General features: G+C 33.9%; 1 protein-coding gene across 7 annotated transcripts in view; it reads left to right on the plus strand.

The window, feature by feature from the left end:
* The window catches only part of LOC129239670 (high mobility group protein DSP1), a 95,316-nt gene that overhangs the window by 9,044 nt on the left and 58,786 nt on the right, over positions 1–27,486 (plus strand). For 2 of the 7 annotated variants that reach the window (XM_054875355.1, XM_054875357.1), the window contains exon 2: positions 16,239–16,802. In XM_054875355.1, the coding sequence (XP_054731330.1) occupies positions 16,239–16,802 (564 nt within the window). Of the gene's footprint in view, positions 1–14,639; positions 16,803–27,486 lie in introns of those variants that run through there. The other 5 variants (XM_054875358.1, XM_054875360.1, XM_054875359.1 and 2 more) reach the window with 3 other exon arrangements.

Below are 27,486 nucleotides of genomic sequence, written 5' to 3' on the forward strand. Positions count from 1 at the left end.
AAAACGATTTTTCGCGAATATCTCGGTTCCTATTGCTTAAATGATATTTTCATCTATTACGAAAGTTGTAGAGTATAAAATTCTCTACAACTTTTGTCTAAACTTTTTTTTATACGATAAACCGTTTTTGAGGTAGAGCGCGAAGAGTGCGCAGCGTACAGTCATATAGCTGGGCTATCAATGTTTTTAAAGTGTCTGTCAAAAGACGCGCTAAAGTTGTCATAGGTAAGGTACCTCTAGGAACTATTCATTACTGACACCTGCGCTACTTTAGAAAGATTTTTGGCAATTCAGCTTTTGTCATTGCCATATTCAAATGCAGAATTTTTAGCGGAATGAATATTTTCAGAAGTATAATTCGTAACCGTTTATTCCCATCTTACGGTAAATGTATTGCTCCACATCAAAAACGGATTAAAAAGGGGGAAATTCTTGTGACAATCTGGTATATTAGATGTAAATTGTCATATTAATAGTAAACAGGTTATCAAAATTCGAAATAAATTTGATAAAAATTCAATTTTATAGTCACAAGTTGAAAATGATAAATTTTTGAAATAACTTGTGATAAAACTTTTGACATTTTAAATGCCGAGTGACGAGGAAAAACATTGCAGTTGAACCAAATAATACAGAATTTTTGTACAAGAACAAAACATTTCAAGCATCATACATCCTCAAGAAAACAGTCTCTTCGTTTCGTGAGGCATCCAGACCATTTCTCTCTCTCCATTTCGTTTTCCGTGATTTTTAGGTTCAACTATACATATTTGCATCATCGCGTTTTATAGACCCTTTATTTGATTTTCTTTGTGCATCGAGCCGTTTGAACAAACTGTTGTTGATATGAGCAAACGGTGGACGTAAATACAAAAATTTGAAGAATGTTTAGCATGGAAATTTAAGCAACGCCAAGTGACAATTGTTTGTTATGAAAACCGAACCTCCTTCCCTCTATTTCATTTAAAATTCGCATTGAATAATGATCCTGGTACCACTTTTGTGTCATACACCATAAAGAGACGTCGCTTTTTAAGGGGTTATACGCAGTTATGAAGCAAATAAAAGACGGGTTGTCAAGGATTTATCCTGAAGAAACTTCAGAATATTTTAATTTGAAAATTTTTGGCGGTTATAAAAGCATCCTTCAAGAACGTAACAAAATTTTTTATTTATGAAAATGTTGATTATAGAGCGCGCTGCAGGCGATTTCTGGAACCTCCTTTAAAAAAAGACGATTTACGGTGTACATCGTAACTCAGGATTGGATTATCTGAAATCAAAAAACCAAACAAATTTTGTTAATATATTAGATTATCTAGTAATTAATCGTTCGGCTAATCAAAATAGTGAATTTTCACAAAATGGCAGCTTTTAAAAGAAATGATTTCGATTTTTACGTTAAAATTTGGCCGTAAATTGATTATAAAATGGAAAATAAGTATCAGATTTACAAAAGGAACGATTAATTACTAGAAAATGTATCTTTAAAGATTGAGTTAAAACGGTTGACCGATCAAACAAGCCGTTTTCGAGATATCGTGTACACCGACTTGAAAAATGCCGTTTTGAAAAAAACACGTTTAAAGTTTCAATACCTACCTTAAAACGTGCCGAGGCATCTCTCATATTTAGGTATAACTCCGAAAGTATTGCTTAGATCTACTTCAAATTTCGTGCGTATACTTTTGAATATATGTACATTACAAAAATGCAATAAAAAAATTCGATTTTTTTGAAAGTCATAACTGCGTATAACCCCTTAACTTTGATTAGTGCAATGCACAAAACTAAACAAATTTCTGAAAGTGTTTGTTTATATTTTATTGAACTTGGGGGGAGTTCACTTGTCACGCCGCATATAATACAACGGGAATGAACACCAAGTAAAAAAGTGTCTTGCCGATTGTTCTTGATTGAATTACTTGACGTTCGTGATGAGCAACCATGATGGGCGGGCGGCAGCTGCTGGACCAACAAACAAATGCTTCACGACGCACCATCAGCCGTCAAAGAAGCGAGCAAGATTCCAAATCTGCCCACAATAAAGGAATACTAATCTTGATTCTGTTGAATGTGATAAATGCGGAGAAAAAAAATGTTCTACGTTTCTTCATTTTAAGTGAAAAATATGAAGCACAGTGGATTTCTTTTTTATTTTGTATTTATTTTTCAATTTGATTTGCTTTTTATAAATATACAGACTTCCAACTTACACAAGGCGAATCTATTGAAGGCGGTATTGGAAAATCAGCTGATTTAATTTTTTGTTTTTTTTTCGCCGTATCCATGTGGTTGTTAGCCTGGAATGGAACAAGGCGATTTCATTATTTGTTTTCTACTTTGCCAATACTTTGCTTTGACAATTGAACTTACAGTGTTGTTGGCCTAGTGCCACCACCATTAATGAATGTGCCTTGAATTTGTATTTTTTGATGTTGTATCAAATTAACTCCCCACGGAGTGATCTTGTTTTTGTTTGTCACAGTTTTTTGTTATAGTCACAGTTGGTAGTTAAAATTCTATTTAAATGTAACTTCTAAATAATGAATAACTTATCGTTAAATGATGCATATAAAAAAATCAAAAACAAAAATTATAAAGGAAATAGAGAATAAAAACAATTTTTGGTTCTTTTATGAGAAGGTTTTTAATGGCAGAAATGCACTCGGACCGCTATTAGAAAAATCGTTTTGTATCATTTGGTGTTTCATGCACCTGTGCACTTCTGAATGGTCGTAGTCAGGCACCAACCCATTCGGCGGCCGGTTGATTTCACTCAATTTAGTACTCATGAAAGGAATGTAAAACCTCTTATCTAAGTTAAGAACTTGAAAAATACAAGTTCTAAAAAATTTTTGTTATCGGTCCAACTGACCGCACTTTATTCACTCACAGTTCTTAAACCAAAAAGCCCGCTTAAACAAGCAAACTACTTAATTTATATTAATAAAAATAGTGGCGTGACTTAATTCTAGGAATTTAAATAAGCAATTTTATAATACTTGCATTATAAGCTTATTGCAGAAATCAGTATGAAATTTGAATAAGCAATTTAATTAAAAAGAATAAATGAAAAATATAAGAAGCAAAGATTTTGTTAACTTGGTTTGGGTTAACTTCTACAAGCGTGAGAGAATACTTCTTCAATTCACATTGAATTCATTTGTTTGGTATAACTAATAATTGATATTTGATTTCGTTTAAAAAGGAACAAGCAAGATTTGTATTTTTTAATTGTGGAAAATGCTAATACAATATTTTATTATTTTGAAAATACAAAATATGAACGTAGACTACTTTTAAATGAACCGGCAACTTTTCTTCATGAAATTGATACATTTTTAAGCAGTAAAAATTACATAAAGTTTGGGCGGTTCCGAACTTTATATAATACTATACGGAAACCATCTTCAATACCTTCTTAACAATGTGTGTAAGTTTGGTTTAATTCGGTGCAGACACGGCCGGTTAGCGAACACACACAAAAAGTTGACTTTATTTTATATATAAGATTTTTTTCAGTTTGTGTCCTAAAAATACAAATATCTTACGGAACCCTATTTTTTTCCAAAATAAAATGTAATCCATGTTACTCGTGGATAATGTAGTTTTCGAATGGTGAAAGAATTTTTAAAATCAACAAACAAACAAACAAACAAAGTTTTCCTCTTTATAATATTAGTATAGACAGGGTGGCTGATGAATTTTGCTACATTAAGAAACTCAAATAACTTTTTTTTAGTGTATGGAATTCATTTATTTTTTTTTTCAAGTTGAAGGTCATTAAATTTTATTAAATGTAGCTTAACTAGTTTTAAAAATAATTGAATTTAAATGCCCCCATGCTCGTTGACACAAGTGCGGCATCTTAGTAAAAAGTTGTTCATTGCTGCTTTGAGAGTTGCGGCAGGAATAGCCGCAATTGTTGCCCGAATGGATTGTTTTAGTTCATCCAAATTTGTTGGCTTTGTTTTATAAACTTCTTGTTTACATAAACCCCACAGGAAAAAGTCAGGTGCAGTAAGGTCAGGCGACCTGGGGGCCCAACGAAATTCGGAGTTTCTTGAAATCAGTTTATTGGGAAATTTTCGTCGCAACTCTGTCATAACAGTCTGGGCTATGTGAGACGTTGCCCCATCTTGTTGAAACCACACAGAGTTGAAAGGAATTCTCTTTCGGCGTAGTTCTGGATAGAAAAATTCTTTCAGCATTTTCAAATAACGGTCTCCAGTAACCGTAACGGTGTGACCATTTTCTTCAAAAAAATAAGGTCCGACAATACAGCGTGAAGAAACCGCACACCACACTATCACGCGAAGAGGATGCAATTCCGTCTCGTGGAGTATCTGTGGGTTAGAAGTACTCCATATTCGACAATTTTGTTTGTTCACATTGCCGTTTAAATCGAAATGGGCCTCATCAGACATGAAAAGGCAGTTTAACATGTTTAGGTCTTCTTCCACCATTTGCAGGATCTTCTGGCAAAATTCCAAGCGAATCGGCAAGTCTGCTGCATTCAGTTTGTTAACCATTTGAATTTTGTAGGGAAATAAGTCTAAATCTTTGTGCATTATTGTTTGCAAAGACTGTCGGCTGACACCAAGTTGAGCAGATAAGCTTCTTGTTTAAACCCTTGGATTGCTTTGTATAGCTGCAGCTACAGCAGCGATCGTTTCCTCCGTCCGAACTGGTGGGTTTCGATGATAAGGCCTTCTTGCGACTGTTCCTTGCTCAGCAAAATTATTCACCAGTCTCATTATGGTCCATCTGCTCGGGGGATCGCCGCCAAACATCCGCCTGTACTCTCTCTGTACCAAAACTACGGACTCCAGTGCGTGATAGCGGCGGACTATCTAAATTCTTGTTTGCGTGTCCCAGTTATCCATTTTAATAAATTTTAAAGATCAATTTGCAAATTAAAACAAAAATGGAAAGATAACTTAAAAAGAAAAAAAGTTATTCAATTTTTTTTTGGTAGCGGCTTCATCAGCCACCCTGTATATCCGTGGACATTTTAGTCAAATTTAGTTTGGCCATAAAAAGTTCGGTCCGTACCGAATTTAATACGCCTTATTATACGTACACATATAAGTAGATTATCTACTTTTTCGTGCTTAACTCCCAATCCGTAATTAAGGGGTATTCTGGTCTAGAGACGCCTGAATTTTAGGTATTTTTAAAACTAAGATAAAAAAAAATTAAAAACATTTTTACTATCCATTTTTTATGGTTTTCATTAATATTGGAAAAGTATAAAAAAAATTAATAAAAAAAACAAATTAAAAAAAATCTTCTTTAGTTAGTATGCCGCTATTGGATTACGCCAAATCAAAGAAAAAAAAAAAAACAAAAATTACAAAATGGCGTCAACTGAAAAAACAAATTTTTCAAAATGTTCAAAAAAAAATATTTTTTTTTGAAGTTCAGAGATTTAAAAATATAAAAATTTAAAATTTTTTTGGGCAAAATTTATAAACCTCCGCCTTAAAGCGTAATTTAGATTTTTCAGTTTAAGGCCTTATACAGTGTGGGCCATATAGCGTTTGCTTTTTGAACCACCTATGTTTTTGAGAATGGTAACACAAATGACATGTCAAATGTGTTCATAATTTACTTAAATGTTTGACATTTACGAAATGGAATGCCATACGCTTGAACAAAATTGGGAAATATTGAAAACCTATTTTCAAAGTGGTGAGCCTTCTTCTTACGCGGTTACAGTAAATGGTGAGCCTTATCGTGACATGCTCAACGAGTTTTTGTTTCCAAAAATTGATGAGGATGATATGGACGACATTTGGTTTCAACAGGACGGTGCAACTTGTCACACTGCCAAAGTTACACTCAAACTTTTGGCTACCGTTTTTGAAAACCGAATAATCAGCCGAAATTCCGATATCAATTGGCCGCCTCGGAGCTGTGATTTAAGCCCGTTGGACTATTTTTTGTGGGGAGCCGTTAAGGACAAATGCTATGCGAACCATCCAGAGATGATTAATGCTTTAAAACACGAAATCGAAGTTGCCATTCATGAAATTGGAGCCCAAACAATCGAAAATGTGCTTAATAATTGGGTTGATCGAATGGCCTACTGTAAAGCCAGTCGTGGCAGTCATTTGAACGATATTATTTTTTATTCATAAATGACAATGTTGAATCTTTAAAAAAAAAAAAAAAGTTTCAAAAAATATCGATTATTTTTTTTTTTTATAGCCGATTCAAAAAGCAAATTTTACATGGCCCACCCTATAGTACGCATTACTCGCTGGATATGAAGAATTTAATATTATACAAATTTTAAATAATTAAAACAAAATTATAAAACAGATGACAATTATTTATTTTACTATATAGATATATAATTTTATAAATACATGTACATATGTGTGTATGGACTTGTCTCTCAATAAAAATAAATACCTTTTATACGGAACCGGTTGCTTCTTGCGATATAAACTTATAAGAGAACGCACTCTGGATGAGTTAATGTTGCGCAGTTAGGATTTCTAAGAGAGAGTGAGTTGTCAATGTTAATACTGAATAAAATATAGCAAAATTTAATTAAACAAACGATAGTAAATTCCTGTAATTACGAAAATTTGTTTGAAAATTTTGTCACAATTTATCCACCAGAAAGCAATATTTAAAGATTTCATAATAACTTTATGTGCAATATATGTATATACTTTCCTATGGTGTCGCGAGGGAGCAAAGAGCCACAATAATCTTTCTCCATTCGACTCGTATCATAAGTTGTATTCTTCAGCGCGTTCTGATAACTTTATGAACACTTTTAGTCATTTGTGGATCATTAATTCAGCCATTGTAATTAAGTAGATTAATAAAATCTCAAATCTTAAATGCAAATGCATCAATGCTTATAGTCAAAAATGCTGTTATGAGCAGAAGTATAACAAATACATACATCTTTGACGGGCGATAACTTGGCAAAATTTGTTTTTTTTTTTTTCTTCAAATAGAATAAACTTTTTCCCCATCTCCTGCTAAAAAAAAAAACTTATTTATCTATTCTATCGTATTTATCTAAGATACAAAATATTAGCACTGCTAAAGTGTTAAATAAGTACATGCAGAGCAGGTGGCAATATGAAGTTGTCATAAAGCAAGTGCAAACAATTACATTTGTAGAATTCAGAGAAAGGATTTTATTTAATTAAATCTTTCAATAAACAAACAAATGTTTTTCACAGTTTTACATATATTAAAATTTGTTTCATAGAAAAGTTTTATAAAATTTAATATTAACAAACAAGAGAGAAATATAATTTCAACTCAGAAAATGAAGTTGTCATATATGTATGTACTTAATCTCCACAAGCACCATAGTCACGAACATTCATATTGCTAAGTCTGTGTGTGGAATAAAATTCATTAGCGTCAAACCTTCATTCCAAGTAAAACTTCACCAATGCTGAATGCGCCAATATTAAATTTTAAACTTCCTCAAGCGTTCTCGATAGGTAGGCTACCACACTTCATCACATTAATATGGTATTATTTCTTAAACGCCAGATCATTAAACGCATCTTTGTCGATTTAAAAGTGGGTAGAGTACACTTATAGGAGAGTTTTTCGGTAGCTCGATACTACCATTCAAACATCAGGAGCTTTTTCATCGCAGAAATACACTCGGAGGTTTGCCATTGCCTGCCGAGCGGCGGCCGCTGTTAGAAAAAAAGTATTTTTTTGGCATTTGATATTTCATGCCCGGAGTTTCATCATAAATAAAATTTACGTTTCTTTTTGTGGGCTGCTCCACCGTGTTTTTGGCTCTCATGCAATTGTCTTCGTAATGTACTGCTTTACTGCAGAGGTTGCAGGGACGATTTTTTCCCACATTAATGAGCTGATATCGAATTTGCGGTTCATCGCTGAAAATTTCTAACATGAGTCTGTCCACTAATGGGACGGGATGGCCGAACAATTGGGACGGACCGCACTGGTTTTTCGCAAGACGCGTTTTTTTTTTTTTTTTTTTTTTTTAAGATCAGATTACTTTCCACATCGAACGTACCGGAAATATTTGCAATATATCCTTTGGAATGACCATTTTGATGTTAATTAATTGCAGCCAATCAAATTTCGGCATCCTTGTTAGTATTTAATGTAGAAAAAAATGTTATAAAGGGTGTTTTTTTTTAGAGGTTAGGTTTTCAAGTTGGCACTCCTTTTTCGTAGATGGTTTTTTTGACAGCTGTCACTTGATTTATGCTCAGTTTGGTTTGCCATTTCATAATGAATAGACTTACACCTGAACAACGTTTGCAAATCGTGCAAATTTATTACGAAAATAATGGTTCGGTTCGCGCGACGCATCGAAGAAAATTTTGTTCAGCGAGGAAGCTCACTTTTGCTTGAATGGGTATGTCAATAAGCAAAATTGTCGCATTTGGAGTGAACATAATCCACAAGCCATTGCTGAGACGCCGTTACATCCTCAAAAAGTCACTGTTTGGTGTGCTCTATGGGCAGAGGGAATCATTGGTCCATATTTCTTTAAAAATGAAGCCGGCCATAATGTTACAGTCAATGGAGAGCGCTATAGAGCCATGATTAATGACTTTTTCGTGCCTGAATTGGACGATGTTGATGTGGACGACCTTTGGTTCCAACAAGACGGCGCTACATGCCATACAGCCAACGCAACAATCGATTTATTGAAGGAAACTATTGGTGAGCGCATTATCTCGCGCCGCGGACCTGTGGCGTGGCCTCAAAGATCGTGCGATATAAAACCGCTGGACTATTTCTTGTGGGGCTATGTGAAGTCGCTTGTCTACGCAGATAAGCCCGAGACAATTTTCGTCTTGGAAGAGAATATTCGGCGCGTTATTGCTGACATACGGCCCCAATTGCTGCAAAAAGTGGTCGAAAATTTGGCCTCTCGGCTGAATTTATTCGAGCCAGTCGCGGCGGCCACTTGCCCGAAATCATTTTTAAAACATAATGGCAAACCCTTATCTTTATAATAAAGCTAAATTCTTGGCCAAAACATTAAATTATATACGTTTTATTTCATCTTGAAAACCTAACCTCTAAAAAAAACACCCTTTAATTAAATCGTGAGTGCCAAGGTTGCATTTTTTTATTCGTAAATTCATCTAAATTAAATAAATCGAAATTTGCCGATTTATAAACCTGCGTCGATCTGCACAAACGTTTTTTAATGAAACCCCTTTTTTATCACAATGACAACTTATTTTTGCACTGTTTCAGTAAAATATAATCCGCCAACTTTTATATACGCTTCCCTCCGATGTTTCCGATTTGAAAATATGTCAAAACAAACTCTATCTTCTATGACTTTTATTCTTGGCGCTTACGTTGGCAACCTCATTTTGCCACTACTACATTCACTTACTTACAATTATAATAGTAAATTACTTACAATTATTTTAGTAAATGAATAAATGTGATCAGTTTCAACTGCACATTTTTGTGGAAATACTGGCCGACAATAACTGCCTTTAAGCATATGTATCTACATATTTTTGTATGTATGTGTGTATGTATATGTAAATATATACTACGTGCGTTGGTTCTTTTCAATGATAGTTCTTTCAAAAAAAAACTTTGATATATAGTATTGACAATATGATAAGACCAGTGAAAGATAGCAATTTTTAAAGATATTATTTTATTAATAAATAAAGGGGGATGGCATGGAAACAAATCACAATTTTCATATAGCTAAATATAAAAGCGGCCGCCGTAGCCGAATGCGTTGGTGCGCGACTACCATTCGGAATTCACAGAGATAACGTCGGTTCGAATCTCGGTGAAAACACCAAAATTAAGAAAAATATTTTTCTAATAGCGGTCGCCCCTTGGCAGGCAAGAGTGTATTTCTGCCATGAAAAAGCTCCTCACAAAAATATCTGCCGTTCGGAGTCGGCTTAAAACTGTAGGTCCCTCCATTTGTGGAACAACATCAAGGCGCACACCACAAATACGAGGAGGAGCTCGGCCAAACACCCACAAAGAGTGTACGCGACAATTATATATATATATAAATATAAAAGCAGTAAAAAATTTAAAGGAAGGCAATTTAAAAGCCGTGTTTATATTTCCGGAAACTTGTTTTTGAGCTTACTATGTTTTAATTTTGTAAGAATGCATCGATACCATTTCTTGGTTTCTTCGAACGACACTTTTGTATTCATTATTTATTATCTGTCCTTTACCGTAGTAGTCGCTGCTTCGATTTTAGCTAACACCCAAATTAGCCTCAAATACTATTTTATATAGTAATATTTGCTATATTCAAACGATAGCTACTCTTCCATTTCTACTCCTCACTTAACATTTTCTGATGCTTCGCCATACGAGTACGGTCGTGGTTATGCTGTTGGCGGATATTTTTGGTCGGCGGACGCAAAATGTGGCGGCTCTATTTGGTGTGAGGTCATTAGACGAGTTTGTTGCGGCGTTTCATCCTGGTAAACTGAAATTTAGTCCTATTGGCAACACTAAATGAAGTATGTAAATTTACTAGTCACAAAAGGCGTTAAAAATAGATCACGAAATACACACACTGTAAACGAGTATGAAAAATTGTCATATTTTTGTGAGAGGACTGAATATTTCCCCAAGCAAGTGGCAAATTATCGTGAGTAATTTTCTACTAAGTCTTGTTGCAAAATTTCTTTGAACATAATTAGTAATTTCGCCATAACCGATGAACTACTTCTAACTTTTAAGTTTTGTATTACTTGGGATTCAATTCCTGCAGTAGTAGGCACATACGTTATTGCTGGATTTATACGATGAAGCGGAAAGGACGCCGTGAGTCAGGGCGAATCCTTTTTGCAAAGAAGGGAAAGGTTTGTAACACTCAAATAGTCTGGAAAACTAAAATTACCAATGTGAGTGTCTCAAAAAAACAAAAAAAAAATAGCGTCTCAAAACATGCAAAATGACAGCTGATTACTTCACAGAGGTTGGCAATATATGGCTTAAAATATTTCATGACTTGCATTGCCAACTTTATTTTTTACGTTAGGACGTTAGCACAAAATTATTGTGAATGAATGAGCCATGTTGTTGATCTAGTGCTATCATCTTTAATAGATTCGTCTTGATTTTGCAAATACAATAGCAATATCTTCAAGATTTTTTTATAATACATTCACATAGAAAGCAATCACAAAATTAGTGTGGAGATGCCCAATAATTATTTAATATTTATATTTTTTTATTATATATTTGACGAAGAGTATTTATAATTATTTTTTGTCTTGCTTTTACTGGATTTTATCGGATAATTTGTTCTTTTTTATTTGTGAATTAATTCTTTGAACTTTCCTTATTTTAATGTATTTCGCTATTTCGCCTTTCCCTTATTCATTTGACCACACTGTGGCACGCGACTGCATTCCGCAAGGCATGTCACATCCAGACAACAACGATTCTTCGTGTGAATTCGTTTAGGCTGCTGGTCCGTATAGACGGTCGATTTTTGTTCGTCGTTCTCTGCATTTTGTGTCTTCTTCTTCTTCTTCTGTTAGGCGAGTAGTTTGATGCTGATACTACTCTACACTTTATCTTTTAAATACATATGCACATGTGTATACCCAATTCGTAGACCAAAAACACCTAAATACCCTGCAGGGAACTTGCCTGTTGTTTCCTAACTGTTGAGACTCAATTTGATTTGGAACGTAACCTAATTTGTTTTGTTCTTTCTTTCATGCAAGATAGATTCTTTTCAGCTGTTTTTAGTACATTTTGTATGTTTTGAACTAATATTAAATCAAAGAAAATATATACCCTTAACCACATGAATATGAATGTAAGTGAAATAGCGATGAACTATTACTTCACCAGGTTGGTACCTCTATACTTAGTATGTGCAAAAGTGTACACCATATAATACACATACGTATTTTTGCCATACATATTTGATTCGCCGCGCGTCTCGCCTAACCGTGCGCAGTCTGTTCGTACGTATATTGTTGGCGTATGTACAAACATACATATATACGCATGTGTTTGCACTCCAATACCCACATAAAATTGATTCGCCTGTCAGTACCTAAATATATGCATATACATATAATATATTAGGGAGGCCCCGATTTTGTCGCTACTACAATCAAAAATTATATTGTATTTCATTTGAAAATAATAATATTTTCTAAACTCTTTTTATCTTGCAAGTTTTTCGATTTAAATCAGATAAACATTTTTATAGTTATTAAAAATTCACAATCACAAATCTTCAAAACAAAATTTATGTGTAAAAAATCTATAGGAACCTAAAAAAAATTATTTATAACATTTTTCTTTTGTCAAAGTTATTTTTTTTGTATTTAAATGATACCATCACCATTTGCACCAAAAGACTTTTGATTTGACTAGTCCGTCACTAAATGCAAACTAGGCCATACCATCTTTAATAAGAAAATTTCTTAAAAAAACAATAAATGTGATCACCTATTATAAATATGTAAATATTAAAATTTTACCCGCCTGTTTTCAGTTCAATTGTCGATATTTAAACAGCAGTCACAAGTCAGTATTAGCCACTAATGAACCCGTTAAAATATAATTTTTTAACTTTGTAAATAAAAAAACTATTGAGAATGGGTTTTTACAAATGTTGATAGTTTAATAGTGACTACATACTGCTGTCTGGATTCCAACATAAATGAAATATATTTTGAAATTGAAATTCGCACCGAAAATGGTGACTGCCTTGTAATCCTCTTAAAAATATAATTATCTCTTTTACTATATTATTGAGGCCAATTTCTTTGTAAATTTTAAATTTTGCTGAAAATATGAGACATGCCTTAATATGTGTACGCGAATATATGTATGTATGTACAAAGATAGGGTCGGATGGTTAGTTGGTTCATCGTTCGTTCTTTTGCTCGCTGTGCCATAACGTTCTACTCGTTTGTGTAGATAGATATGTATGTATGTATTTATTATATACATATGATAAGCGCCGCCGTAGTTGCTTCGGTGCTGAAATGAACGAATGAATGCTGCCGTCTGCTCGTCGTTGCTTTTTCGCTGGGTAGAGTGACTCTGGCATTATATGTGTGTGTATGTGGTTGTGCATATGTATGTGTTTTATGTACTTTCCGGCACTATTGGTGTCGTTGGCAAAGGGCGACGGGCCGCTGCAGATATAGGTAGAGCAAAGGCAGCAGGCAGCAGCAACAGCACCGGATTACTTGCTTTGCCTTTGCCATTCAATTGTAGTAAGCGGCGCAGGCAAACGTATTAGTGGCCAAGGGCTAGTGTAGTAGAGAACAAATGTATAGCATAAAGAAAGTCTTGGAACGTAAGTAGGCAGGCGACAGCGGCAGCAACATCGCGTTTGCCAAGTAAAGACAATAACCTACCAAACATAAAAATATGCAGTTTATACTACAAGGACGAGAAGAGTAAGCATTAGCAACGGCAGTGGCAATTGTGAATTAATCCGAAAACTTTTTTGTGTATATATACATACATACATATGCGGAAAAATTGAAAACGCAAACGTTTTGTTTGGTTAGTGATGAGGTGGGGCGCGGTGGGTGTCATCGTCGTCAAAACAGTCACAAAAAAAAAGAAGCCTTGTGTAAGTAGAATCGGCAGGTTTCTTCACAATTTTTCTTCCGTCTGCTAGCAAAATATTCGTTTGTAAACGTTCTTGTCTCTTTTGGTGCAAGTCAACGTGCATCGAGTCGATTTTGTTATCTGTCGTTTAGTCTGACTGTCGTTCGGTTTTCATCGTCAATGCTAGCCTAGCGTTGTCGAAAGTGTTTGTCGCCGTCATTCGTGCAGTTTTTGCTTATGCTCCTCATTCAAATACGTTTTGGAAAAAAAAACCCCAATTTTTTCATCATTGAATTCTGCAAATAAAAACAAAATCAAGAAAGTGCCGGTACGGCAATACATGTAAAAAGGTACTTTGTTGTTGTTTTCATAAATTTTCGACTGATTGTAGGAAGCTAGTATGTAAATGGAAAATGTGTGCGAAGTCCTTTTTCTGTGGGAAAATACATGCATATGAATGTATGTACGGAGAAATAGAGATGTTAATGTTTACTTTACGAGTTTCGTGTAATAAAATGTGCATACGGCATGATGCTGCTTTTATAATTGAAGAACATACATACATGCATATGTATTTAGATCTGGCTTTATTTAAGTATCTGTAAGCCGTTGTAATTTCCAGCTTTTTTTTTGTTGTTGCAATCGATTTTCTAAAATTCAATGAGTAAAACGTGCTTCAGCGTTTTGACTTTCACTCAATTTTGTTTGCTATTCTCTAAACATGTGTACATACATATGTACGTCGCTGTGTAGCCATCCATTGTGAATGAAATTCATGTGAACCGTATATGCATAACAATTAATAAATGGCATGCAATTTTGCCATTTGTTATCAATGATGATTGTGTTTGGCTACGGCAGGGTACCATTTGAACGTTTAACATTAGGAGCAATAATCTTTATTTGAGAATTAAAAGCATTATTTAAAAATAAAGATAGCCAAAGAGATTTAGCCAAGGAAATTGAAAGCACAAGTTCACGCGAATAGTTGAACTGAAATACGCAAAGAACACGGTAATCAAAAAATGCGCGCAAAACACGTTTCCGAGCGCATCAACACATCACAGCTCATATACGCGTTCATAAATACATATATATGTACATACATTCATGTATGCACGTTAGCACAACAACACTAACACCGCTGTATTATAGCCACATTCGTTTGCAGCCGTTGCGAAGACAAGTCAAAAGGCAATAATAACAACGGCGGTCGCAATGAATGCGCGAGAAACGACGCCGACCAACCACACGACCGTGAATGCGAACACCGCTTTTTGTTAAATGGCGGATCGTCGTTGAAGCTTCTTCTTGTTGTTGGTATTGCCCCTCCTCCTCTTTGTATCTTTGATGTATTTTTTCTTGCCTGTTTCTACTGCACACACACTTTACTAGCTCGTTCGTGGTTCGTTCACCACACATTATACGTCTAAGCGCGCCGCGTGTAAAATTTTGAGAAAAATATCTACTGAATTTTCCACAGGAAACTACAGTAACTAGTACAAAATAAATATGTAAATGGTAAAAAGGACAGCTGCATTATAATCGATTGTGAAGTGATTTAAAGGTGTAACGGTATAGTTTAAAGCAATCGTCGGTCGGCAAGAAATACTAAAGTGAAGAAAAGAAATTTGCCATAGGAATGCATATAAATTAATTTCGTGGCTAAATCCAAACGTTGCAAAGCAATCAAAAATAACACGGGGCAATTAATACCTAAAAATCAAAGAAATTACACGTGAACAATTCGACAATTGTGATTTTTTTTTTTTTCAATTTTGCGAGGTCGTGTGAAATAAAAACACAAAATTGGCGCAAATGCTGTGCACAACACTAGTGTTGGCATTTAAAGAATTCACAACGTCCACGAGCGAGTTTCGCGTATATCTGCAAAAAGCTCTAACTGCTTCGTCAAAGACGCATCCAAAGATTGTATCAACATTAAGTGAATTTATCGCTTTCTCAAGCGGCACATGGTTTATAGAAGCAATACTTCATTTAACAGCGTTCTTTTGTATAGCAGCGCTTAGTGCTGGGTGTAAAGTGCATAATTGCAGCCACCGATGGTGGTGTATCAATCAAACCAAAGCAAAGGCGTCGATGTTGTACACCCAAAGTAATGCAATAAAGCCAAAAATATTACAAAGTAAACCTTCCGCACACCATGTATATGCCTTAAATTTTGTGCAATGAAATAGCGTGAAAAAGAATTAATTTTATATAAAAAAAAAATTAGTCAAAATTGAAGTCGTTATATAAAAATTATAAATTAAATAAATGCTACGAGTGTGCATAATACCTAAAACTCCGACTGAGCATCCATATATTCTCCAATATAGCCGGTTTGCGAAAAATTGAAAACAAATAATTGTCTTCCTTGAAAACGAGTACGCGAATGCGCTGTAAATTTGTCGTGCTATTTGAATAAAAAATTTAGCATATTAGTCAAAAATAGTGTGACCCTTTCCATATCCTTATATCGCGCGCTTTTGTAATCGTGAATATACGCAAGCACACAATCGCCCACCAGAATGTCAGAGCATGGCGCGTGGGGCAACCGCCAAGCGACCGCAGCCGAGGCCGCCCTTTGGTGGCCTGGTGCGCTCGCGGCGGCCGCGTCACAACAACAACAGCAACAACAACAACAAACCATTGATCAGCAAACTCTTCAACACTATCAGCAGCAGTTGGCTGCGCAGCAACAGCAGCAGGCAGTGCAACAGCAACAATTACAGCAACAGCAGGCCCATCAAGTGGTCGTGCAACAAAATCAACAGCAAGCACATCAAAATAATGCCAACACCACTTCTGGTGTAGGCACTCAACAGTTATTTACCTATAAAATGGCCAGTAGCTTCCCAAATCCAGCCACGACCATGGCACAGGTGGTCGCTACCTCAAATGCGGCCGGTTCTACCGGCTACGACTATCGTCTTAATATGGCACAAGCAGCTGCAGCGGCAGCGGTACCCGGTTCACAGTGGTGGTATTCGGCTGCGAATTCTGGACAGATAGATGCTAATACCGCCGCACAGTTGCAACAGCAACAACAACAGCAGCAACAACAGGCACAGCAACAGCAGCAACAGCAACAGCAGCAGCAGCAACAACAGCAAGCGGCACAACAGCAACAGCAGCAGGCTCAACAGGCACAGCAGCAGCAACAACAGCACCAGCAGCAACAGCAACAACAATTGCAGCAACAGCAACAGAATGCCACAGCGGTGAGTGAAAAAAAAACTATTTTTACACATATTTTACTACATATATTACACTTAATAATTTTATAGGCATATGTATGTACATTTCGCTCCTTTACTTAAATAGTATCTGAACTCAAAAAATCTAAATGTCGCAAAAAACGTCTTCAAAGTTTTCAATTTACTATGCAAATCCAAATTTTCTTCTGCTTGATACCACTACGTCTGTTATGACGCATTTATAAAGGTGTTGGGTTTGTTTTATGAATCGCATCTACGGCGAGCCATGTACAACCGCCATGCTTAATAGAGTTTTGTATGTAAAGGGAATCTCTCCACTTGTTCGGTGGACGCCAAATATTCATTTTCCCAACGGATCCGAAACGTCAGCACTGCGATGTATCATCCCACAAAATGCTTTCTCAAAACCTAACGGTTTTGTTGATATGTATGTGCTCTTTGGCGGAGTGAATTCTGGATTTCTAGTTCTTTTCTGTAACAAGCGGATTACATTGCACTATGCACCCACGTACATTTTTCATTCAATCGTCTACCAATGAGGCTATGCATATCAACTTATTTTCTCTACAAGTGATTTTTCGGGCTGTTATTGTAGTTGTTGTAGCAACATAAACATTCCCCATACTTACATACGTGGAATGCTGCTGGAGTGACAGTCCTTGGCCGGATCGTTTCGGTAACGTAGAACCGAGTGTCGTGGAAATTTTTCGGGCTCTGGGTCTTGCCTCATTTTTGCGCTACCATATTTCTGAATATGTTTAAGCGGATTATAAATCATCTCTTTAGAACATCGCAAATGCTTCGATATTTTCATAATTGTGCCGCCAGGTGATTTCAAGTTCTAAGTAAGCTGAACAGCGGCACCAGGGTCCTTTCACTTTGATTTATAACCAAAGTTTTTTTTTTTTTATCTTAGTTTATAGAGGTAATCTAACGTAGAAACGTACCAAAGAATGTGAATCAGCTAAAATGAGTAACGTGAAAATAAAGTTTTCTTATCTCTGCTAAATTCGAGTCCAGCTCTAACTGATACAACTTGCACGTGAATGAGTTTTATGAGGAAGGAAGGAAAATATCAAACACTGATTACAGCGGTGCTTGTTTCCTGCTTACTAAGCAGCTATCCAAGAAAAATGTTAGTAATTATTTAGTATGCTAAGACGAAAAATTAATGCTGCCTTAGCATAAAGTGCCAAACTCGTGAACACCACTGTCTGTACATATCATACATATGTAGTTAAAAAGTAATTTCTGTCGAAATATTTCAAAGGTAATTGACGGCAATTTGCTTTTCAAAACTAGATATCTAATTAAAATTAAAACATTTAAATTGATAAAGTTACTGTGCCCATGTAACTTTCCCAGTAACTGCCTAGTAACGCAAAGGCAATGAACGACCTAGTTTGCATTTTTGTGCCAGTTCTTTTTTGTGTGTTGATTTTTTCTACCGTTCGGCGCTTTTGTTTTTTCGCGCGTGCAGTTACATCGGTTTTTGTCACCACATTCGTACTAAACAGGGACCAAAAAGTCACATGCAAATTTTTGTGCAAACAAAAAAAATATAGCTATGTTCATATGTACGTACATATGTAATACCCGCGCAAATAAAAAAGCTGGCAAAAGACATGCGCGTGTTCAACCGAATGTACCGAAATGTTGGCAAACACACATTTGTATGTACATAATGTGAGTTATTTATGACATAATATCCTCAACACAAATCGGGGAGTTGCAATATTTTAACATTAAAAAGTAGAAAAAAAATCATATTCAGAAATATTAATGAAACAGAAAGATGAAAGCGGCGAGATCCAGCTAGATTGAGTTCGTGACATTGGGCGACTGTAGCCACGTGCAACATAACTTCATTAATATTTAAGGTATATATAGATATTATATCTATAAATGAATTATTTTTGCACTTTTTATGACCAATTTACAATATGTTTTGATTTAATTTCTCATCTTTAATTTCCATACATTTACTTATTTAATTTCTCATCTTTAATTTTCCTACATTTACTTATTTAATTTCTCATCTTTAATTTTCCAACACTTACACTTACATATTTTTCTTGAGGTTTTTGAGCTTGGTAAAGATATTCACTGTATGTGGAAAGGCTTTAATAAAGCTTGTGCCTGCTATTGTGTGAAGATTTTCTGTCGCCTCTTGTTACGCCATAACATTTCCTTGTTGGTTACTAAAAACAGCCATTTTACTCTGCAAGTCTACGTACCAACAAAGTTAAACAGTTTTGTCGTTTGGGCCAGACATTTCGTAGACGATAATACAAACAAAAGTAAGCATTGAAAAAAGGAAATAATTTCAGTCAGGCCAACAATAATAAAAGCACACAGCCCACAGTTTCAAAACTCGCTAAATAAATGTAAAAATAAAGAGCACTTGACCGAATTTTTTTTACTCTGTTGTGTAAGTGCAAGTATGCACATACCCATACAATACTACATTTTTACAGTACTACGTTTTTGTTTTCTTAAGAGTTATTTACTTTTGATATCTTTTTAGCATTTTTTTTTGTTGCTTTGTGTGGAATATATGTTTTTCTTATTTTTTAGGTTCATTTGCCTGTAAATAGGATGTTGTTGAGAAAAGCGTTTTTATATTTTGTTGTTACATATGTACATATGTAGTATGTACATACATACATATTTCATTTTAGTTCCATTGTGTTTTATATTATTTTATTTAACTTTTTTTTTTCTCAACTTAAATTTAACCTTTTTCCCGTACGTCTAATATTCGCTTACGCTTCATTACTATACCTGTTGACGATTATATACCATGTGGCACATTATTCGTTTTACCCACCACCACATGATCAATCAATCGCATCGTATTACATTGTTAGTTTAACATTTTTTTCGACTATTGCTAACTCTATGCATGACTCAAATTCACATTGTCCAGAGTATACTATAGACTCTTATCGCTGTTAAATCATTATCTGTATTTAGTGAGGTTCCGACTTTTCTGCTTTATATGTTCCAGTGTGAGTGTATTTATATTATTGCTACATTTATTGTGGTATTTATTATTGTATTATGACGGTTCTGTTAATTACATTACTGCATACGGATATAGTACGCTCTCATGAGTATTTTCCTAATCAGTAACAGTAATATATTCTCGTATGTGCGTTCAGAGAGGGATGGTAGGTGTTTTGCAGTGGATTTAAAGCTATGAATTCCAATACTATCACGATAAAAAACCACGTGCTGTTGGCGAGAGATGACCCGAAATATATTCTTATGCATTTGAAACGGTTCAAACAGGCAATTAATTGACATGAAGCCTATATTGTAAACCAATTTACGGTACAAAAATTATTTATTTCCAATTAACACTTCAATATTAATTAATTAATACTTAATTCTCATTAAATTTGAAACAGTTTCTTAATGCAACCCTATGAAGTCTGTTTAATGAGTGAAGCGTCTGTCAAATTAAGAAAATGAAATGTCAAAAAAAAAAGAAACACATCAAACAGAGAAAAAACAAAGCAGGGCAATTCTATAATAATTAAAACTTATTTTGATTTCATTTACCAGCATCCACAACATCTTTTGATTGCATTTTGCTGTAATGCTGCAAAGAGTAATAGCTGTTTTAAAAACTTTGTATGAAAGAAAACTTTGTCACGCCCCACTTCAGCGATTTTTATAAGTCCGATATCAAATTTTCGTGGTTGCGTCTAATGAAAAATTATAAGAAAGGTCGATTTCTTCGCCCCTCTATTATTTAAAATGTAATATCCTCTTAAATGTAGGTCACATTCATTGTTCTTGTAGCACTTCTAAATTTTAATCAACCGCATATAAATAAATTCTCACTGTTTCTTTTTTATCAACTCATATTTTACTAACTTCCTTTCTACTGCATTTTATTTACGCTTTAATATAAATATTTATTTACGCCGCCGCTCTCCATGCGTTTCTGCTACTCGGCGCTCATTTATATAAAATTCCTACTTTTGTTATTTATTGTTTGCATTTAATAGCGTTCCGGTTTCGGTGTGCTAATTAAATACCAGATTTACTGGCTGTTGCCCTACCCCTGGATATCGTGCACGTGTAAATACGATGTACATAAATTTGAATATGTATTGTAGATTAGGAAGGGTCTCAAATGTTATGGGAGAAATGAGAGCCGTATATAACAATCATGTTAACATACGTATTTTACTCGTAGCGTTATTGAAGAGGTGAGAGTATGAAGAACATATATACATACATACATATGTATATGATCACGCAAAAAGGTTTTGCTGCTTTTCACCACAAAATAATAAAATTGATTTCAATATTGAACATAAGGAATTAAAAAAAAAATATTTTTATTTATTAAAAAAAAAATTATTTTTATTTATTAAAAAAAATTATTTTTATTTATTAAAAAAATATTTTTATTTATTAAAAAAAAATTATTTTTATTTATAAAAAAAAATTATTTTTATTTATAAAAAAAAAATTATTGTTATTTATTAAAAAAAAAAAAATTATATTTATTTATTAAAAAAAATTATTTTTATTTCGTGTTAAAAAATTATTTTTATTTATTATTAAAAAAAAATATTTTTATTTATTATTAAAAAAAAATATTTTTATTTATTATTAAAAAAAAAATATTTTTATTATTAAAAAAAAATATTTTTATTTATTAAAAAAAATTTATTTTATTTATTTATTTATTAAAAAAAAATATTTTTAATTCAGCGCTAAGGAAAAATATTAGAAGACTCTTGAATAAATGTACGGAGCGGGCCATCTAACGTTCGAAACTTGGTAAAGTAAGAAGCGAATGACTTTTTGAATTTGAGTTGTTTTTATTTGAAAGTACAATCCTTGCGGCCAATTATGGAACACTATTTCATTGCATTCCGAAATTTCATCTTCCCCGCCTTACAGTAGCCGATACGATAAACCCACGTTTCCACGACAGTTGGTTCTAACATACGTTACCGAAACGACGCGGATTTATATCCGGCCAAGGACTGTCGCTCCAACAGCATTCCCCGTATGTAAGTATCGGGAATGTTTATGCTACTACAACAACAACAATATGAACCTTGTAATGGAGCTCTGTATTTGATCGATGTCTGGCGATTTCGTTCTTCAGAACGTCAATCATTGCTGACGAATGATTAGCATGACATTTATCTTGATTATTCAACGGAGTCAAATCTCAGCTGCGTGATGATGGTCAATGCACATCACGAAAACGGCTAATAACGTAATTTGTTCGCAGTTTCGGAAGGTGATTCACCATTTTACAATATTTTCCAACGTTGTGATCTTCAGTTTTATGACGCCTCCGAAAGACAGATGTTTTTTATTAGCCAAATGATTTGAAGCCAGAAATGCACCTGGATGGAGTTTTGCAATTGTCTGCCGAGTGTCGATTGGTTTGTTTTTGTGTTATTTAATGTGTCATCATTTTGTGGGCGTCGTCGAACCCAGGGCCAATCGAATCACGGCGCTCTCATGAATATGACAGAATCTGCTGAATTGTAGGTGTCATATTTTGTAATCTATCACTCAGTCAGTCAACTCAGTTACAGCAGCACAGTGTGGCGCAGTCCATATATAAAGTGTCTGAGGAGGACACCTGATCTCCGAAATATCAGTTATGAGTTCTAACGATTGAACTATTTCTGTTTCTCAAATTTTTTCATAAAATATCAATTGGCATAGTTTTAATTTTTTAAAAAAATATGTTATATTATCCATATTTTGTTAGAATTTTTCTCTCTTCTCGGGTTTTCGAAGCGCTGAAGCGCTGAACTGCTACAGAAAATTTTTTAATTTGACTGGTTTGACTTGGCGTTACTTTGTCTACCTCAATCGATTTCAGGCTTTTTTGTAGTCAAAAGTGGTTTTGGGCTCATCGAAGGCTGAAGCATATGAAGGCTTTTTAATGCTCGTTTTTTTTTGAGCGATTGCGGTACCAACGTTTCACTGGATTCATCACAATGTCATTAGTATTGATACTGTATTCTCTTTGAATTCTGGCTTGTGTTGCTCGCACTCGAACATTTTTACTTAGCGGAATAATGCAATTGAGCAGAGAAATATTAACCCGCCCTAATGTGTTAATGTGCCGTATATAGTAGCGTCGTATTTACTGGCTTCGGTAAAGCCATTTGCGAAACGGGCATTAACCGCAAACATGCGTACATACATATTGTTGAATGTATTAGTAGCCATAAAAAGGAGGCCAAATTAGTGAATGACAATAAAAAGGGCAAATATGATGAAAATAAAAAAGTCAAGCTGTTGCTAATAGTATGTCTACATATCATGCGAAATTCGATCATTTCAAAGAGAAAGTGGTTAAAGAATGTTGCTAATATTACTTTTCTTATTTTTAAATTTGAAATGCGTTTTTTATTTATTTTAATTTTCTTCAATTGAATTCCTTTTGACTGACTGAATCGCTCTAAAAAATATTGCTAAATTCATGAGAAAAACTATGACTACGTGGAAATAAATGTTTACCGTTATCTAGCCTTTTTAGGTAAACAACCAATGAATTAGTAAGAAAAGTAGATTTATTTCTTTAATAAATCCGTTCGATTACTTCAAAGTATTTCATAATTTGTCTGTTTTATTGGGTTCAAATGATAATCCCAACTTTGATCTATGACAGATCTGTCAAATTTAAAAACTCACACATGCCCCTGAATATTTAATTAAAATTTGTAAAATAGTTAAGTTTCTTGTTTTTTTTTTTTTAATTTTATATCAGAATTTATGTACATACAAAAGGCACAAAATTAATCACCATATCGAAAGTTCTATAATTTTTGCAAATGGCGTCGTACGTCAATCATATTTGACACTTGGGAACTAGACGGCTGCAGTCTAAAAGGAGCCAAGCAATGGAGCGCGTGAAGACCAATATAAAGATTTTCACGACTTAAACTAATTTTTTTCATTAAGTAAAAAAGTTTATCAAAAGCAAAATTATTAATACTACATACACTTATGGGCAAAATAATAGAATCACGATATTTTTTTTAAACAGCTTTTACTACTTTTATTTTGATGTCCCGACAGTTGGTTCTACGTTACCGGAACGACGTTACTATATATTCGGCCAAGCACTGCCACTCCTGTAGTACTCCCCGTATATGCATGGGGAAATGTTTTTCTGCTACGTTTTTTTTTTTTTTTTTTTTTTTATTTACATTTTTAATTTTTTTTTGTAAAAATAAAATTCATTCTACAAATATATTTTATAAGATTTGTACAAGATTTATAAAAGTTCATAAAATTGGCATTAAAATTTCATCACATCAAACTTTTTAATCAGTTTAAAAAAAATGGGTACTTAGTTTTATAGTCCATTACATTTTAGTAAATAAAGTTAAAGTTTTTTCTTGATTTTTGATCATTTTTCCGTGACAGTGTTGAGAAAGAAAATATCGTTCATTTGCGGTTCTATTATTTTTTCCGTAAGTGTATATATACATACATACATACATGTATACAGTGACTAAGAAACTGCACAATGCTGATCCTTTCATTGGCACCCACAGCTACCCACTTTCTATGGCGCTTCGGCTCATTTGTTGTTTCACGTTGTTGATTTCCCAAACGCTTGACTACAGAAGACCATTAACGAAAAGAAGAACACCACCGAAAGTATGTGGATACAAAAACGAAAAATAATAAGGGATACAATAAATGGTAATGCCGCATGAAACGCTTAAATTAAGCCGCGCTTGGGTCTCATTTGCTTGGCTGATGGCTGGTTGGCTATGGTTGGCTGTTTGGGTGCTTGACTAACTCTTTTCCCTGTTTCAGTAGTTGGTTGGATAGGTGCTTGGCTGACTGAATACGCCGAACCCAGTCGAGCGTAAAGCAAGCCGTCAACCTTATCCTCGCTGTTCGTCTGGGCTCTTCACATGCGCTGCTTCGATCAACAACGGCAACCAACACCTTCATTACCGCTATAGATTAAACAATAAAAAAAAGATGTATATATGTGGTATATATCAGCAAATCTACGCAAACATTTTTTGTTGATTATGATGGTGCCGAAGTAGAGGCACTCTCTTTTTTTTGCCATGGGTAATATTTTTTGTTTTTGTGCCACACGAAGCGTTTGCGAGCAGTTCGTTGACCAGTGGCGGCGGCAACTCAACCCAACCACCCAGCTACTATATAAGCCCCCTAAAGTACTCGTATGTACATTTCACAACAAACAATCAAATCAGCCTCTTCAACTTGAGGTAATACATACATATTTCTGTTTAAAACGTGAGGAAATGGTATTACATACATTTGTAGGTTGATTGCTCGCTGGCAGTAACCAACAAAAAAAAAAAAAATAAAATAAAAATAAAATAAAATAAAATAGAAATCACTTCTGGAATTTATATCGACATTTATGCGTGACGATTTTTTATAAATTTTTTTAATTTTTTACTTATACATTTTCGTGTTAGTGTACACTTGCGTAGGTGGCTTTTTGCCTTAAAACTATGCGTGCTGAATTTTTAATGGATTCTTAATCAGTTAACGCATTTTTGAATTTAGACTTTACATTTTTTCTTAATGACTTTTGTAACATTTGCTTGCTTTGCGCGCGCTCCACTCCCTTTTTATTTTATAACCGAAATTCTTTATATACTTCTTTATTAATTGCGTGTGTGTTTGTACGTACAGGTAGGTAGCAGATCCTGTTTTTCTAATAGCGATCAGTCCACGACATGCAATAGAAAACTTCTGAGCAAGACACATGAGGTTATGTTATTAGAGCAGCTGATTTGTTTTTTTTTTCTTTCTTTTGTTTTGGCGGTTTGAATGTCACAGTTAGCTTTTTGTTTACATTCTGATTAAAATTCATGGAAAATACGTCGAATCCATGTAATCCGGGGCAAATTATCAGTTATCAACCATCAAATTGCAAAATCAAAATACATGCATGTCAATTATGTTTTTGTACTGCTGGTACCACCTTACGAATTCGCCTTGTCTCCGGGTGTATTTTAGCCATCGAAAAGTTGCTCACAAAAACTTATCTTTCCGTTCGGATGGGGCATAAAATTATATGGTCCTCCATTTATGGAACATCAACATGAATATTTTCGTTCTTTTTACACGTGTTCATGGTGATTATATTTTTTTTTCAGCAGCACTTCATTAAACTTCTTTTGGGCTGAAAAATTCTAGGCGTTGTTTTGGACTTATCTGTTAATGAAAATGGCTAATCTCCGATGTTATTTCTGCTATGAGAAAACAAAGAACCCAAAGTGCTATTACTTTTATTCGTTGTTGGACTTAAAAGTGAAAATCGGGGTTATTCTTATAATTACATCTTTTTATTCCGTCATATAATATATACATACTGCACATATTAATTAATTATTGAAATAAAGATAAAAATATAATAGTTTAATTTAATTTAATTTAATTTATTTTATTTTATTTCATTTATTTCACTTCATTTAATTAAATAATATATAATTTTTTTTAATTTAATTTTGTTTTATTTTAATTTATTTTATATTGCTATATTATTTGTTTTGTTGGTTAATTTAATTTTTTAGTTTATTTTTTTGGTTTTTAGTTTATTTAATTTTTTTAACTTAACGTACTTTTTTCATTTAAAATTTTTTATTAGATATTTTAAATTAATCTTTTTTACATGAAATTTTTGTTTTTAATTAAATTTCTTTTTTATTTAGTAATAAATTGTTCCTTTTATATTAATTAAATTTTTTTTCTTTGAATTCTTATTTTTTTTAATATGGTTTTTTTAATAAATTTTTTTTCTTTAATTCATTTTTTCTTAAATTTTTTTTTTATTAATTTTTTTTTATTAATTTTTTTTTATTAATTTTTTTTTATAAAAAAATTTTTCTTTAATTCTTTTTCCTTTAATTCTTTTTTCTTAAATTTTTTTTATTAAAATTGCTTTATTAAAATATTTTTTTATTTTTTATAAAATTTTTTTTATTAAAATACTTTTTTTTAATTTTGTTTTACAAATTTTTGGCGGCAATAACTGCTTGGACACGGGCAGGCATTGAAGCATTGAGATTTTCACGAAAGTCTTTTAGAAATTCCTGTTCCCACACCTTGTTTCTTTTTTCAGTTCTGCCTTAGAATTTGGTCTGTGTTGTTGAGCCACTTTATTTTCCATCCTGTGCTATAGGTGCTCATTCGGGTTGAAGTCGACATAATTTCCTGGACGCAATATTCTGAAATCTGCAAACATTTTCTGCACCTGTAAGAAACAAAATGGCGACTGATGACATTTTTCTTAACCATAAACATGGGAATATATCGTAAATACCGTATAAAACCTTACCGATTTCGCCCGATGATGTGGTGCGGAGTCGTCCTGAAATATGGCTTCAGGGGTATGCCCATTGTTGTTCTACTGCTCTCATCTGACCATATTACCGTTTTCCACTGCTTCAAGGCCCAGTTACGGCGCAATTTTGCCCTTTCCTACCGAGCAAGACTAATTTTTTTTTCTTTAGACAGTTTTTACGCGGGTTTTCTTGTACTCAAGCCGTACTCCTACAGCCTCCTGCGTACAGTTCTTGAACTTATGGCTACATCATGTTGTTCCTTCAGGTCCTTTCTAATTTCTATGAAGTTTTTAAAGCGATCATTTAAACAAATCCTACGATTAACACCATCTGTTCGGGGA

Source organism: Anastrepha obliqua, chromosome 2 (genome assembly GCF_027943255.1).
Source record: "Anastrepha obliqua isolate idAnaObli1 chromosome 2, idAnaObli1_1.0, whole genome shotgun sequence".
NCBI classification, from domain to species: Eukaryota; Metazoa; Arthropoda; class Insecta; order Diptera; family Tephritidae; genus Anastrepha; species Anastrepha obliqua.